This window comes from Arachis ipaensis, chromosome B04, assembly GCF_000816755.2.
Source record: "Arachis ipaensis cultivar K30076 chromosome B04, Araip1.1, whole genome shotgun sequence".
NCBI classification, from domain to species: domain Eukaryota; kingdom Viridiplantae; phylum Streptophyta; class Magnoliopsida; order Fabales; family Fabaceae; genus Arachis; species Arachis ipaensis.
In genome coordinates this window covers 113,990,475-113,991,290 of record NC_029788.2, presented here as the reverse complement: position 1 = coordinate 113,991,290, position 816 = coordinate 113,990,475, and the positions used below count along the sequence as shown (strand labels likewise).

General features: G+C 40.7%; 1 protein-coding gene across 1 annotated transcript in view; it reads left to right on the top strand.

The window, feature by feature from the left end:
- The window catches only part of LOC107639761 (probable galacturonosyltransferase 7), a gene marked incomplete at its 5' end in the record, with an annotated part of 6,895 nt that continues 6,079 nt past the window's right edge, over window positions 1–816 (top strand). The window contains 1 exon segment of the mRNA XM_016343359.2: window positions 1–72. Within this exon segment, the coding sequence (XP_016198845.1) occupies window positions 1–72 (72 nt within the window).

The following is an 816-nucleotide window of genomic DNA, read 5'->3' as shown; positions in this document are numbered from 1 at the left end:
GCCTCGTCATTCTCTCCATGCTCGTCCCACTCGTCTTCCTCCTCGGCCTCCACAACGGTTTCCACTCTTCCGGTAACACTCTCACTCTCTCTTCTCTTGATCCATTCCAAACTCGCCGAGATCCGTTACATTCTCTCTCCTCTCTCTCTCTTCCCCGCATTGATTGTTCCCGCGAGATCCGCACCGATCTCCCTTCGCAAAATGCAATGCACTCTAGATCCAACTCCTTTCTGTTCTGATTCCAGAAGCTTCTATGTGTGTTCGTGATTGTGTTGTCTTGGCGTAGCGGAATTCCAGGCTTTAACTTTGTGTCTCGCTGAGTTTTGATGAACTATAATGTAGATCCAACTTTTTTTATGGTTCCCAAACTGTGATGCGTCTTCGTAATTATGTGTCTTAGTGTAGTGGAATTTGAAACTTTAGGTGTAAATGTTAGCGGTAATCTTGAATTAACTAGCTTGTAACTTCAGTGTGTTATGATACTGCACATCGTTCGCAAATGCAGTGTACTGCAGATCCAACGTTTGGTTCTACTTTGGAAACTATAATGTGTGTATATGATTATGTATCTTACAGTAGTGGAATTTGACACTGTAAGCTTTAGTTTCAATTTGTTGGTGTTAAACTGTTTGTTATGTGGGTGTGTTAGCGGAATTTACTGGTTCATAAGTTCTTGTCTGTGTTATAATAATGTGAATCGTTTAGAAGTGCTGTATAATATGGATCCGACCTTTTCTTGTACCTGTAAAGCTCTATTTGTTTGGAATGGTTTTTGTTGGATCATGGTTATAATTATGGAACTTCCACTCATGAAAA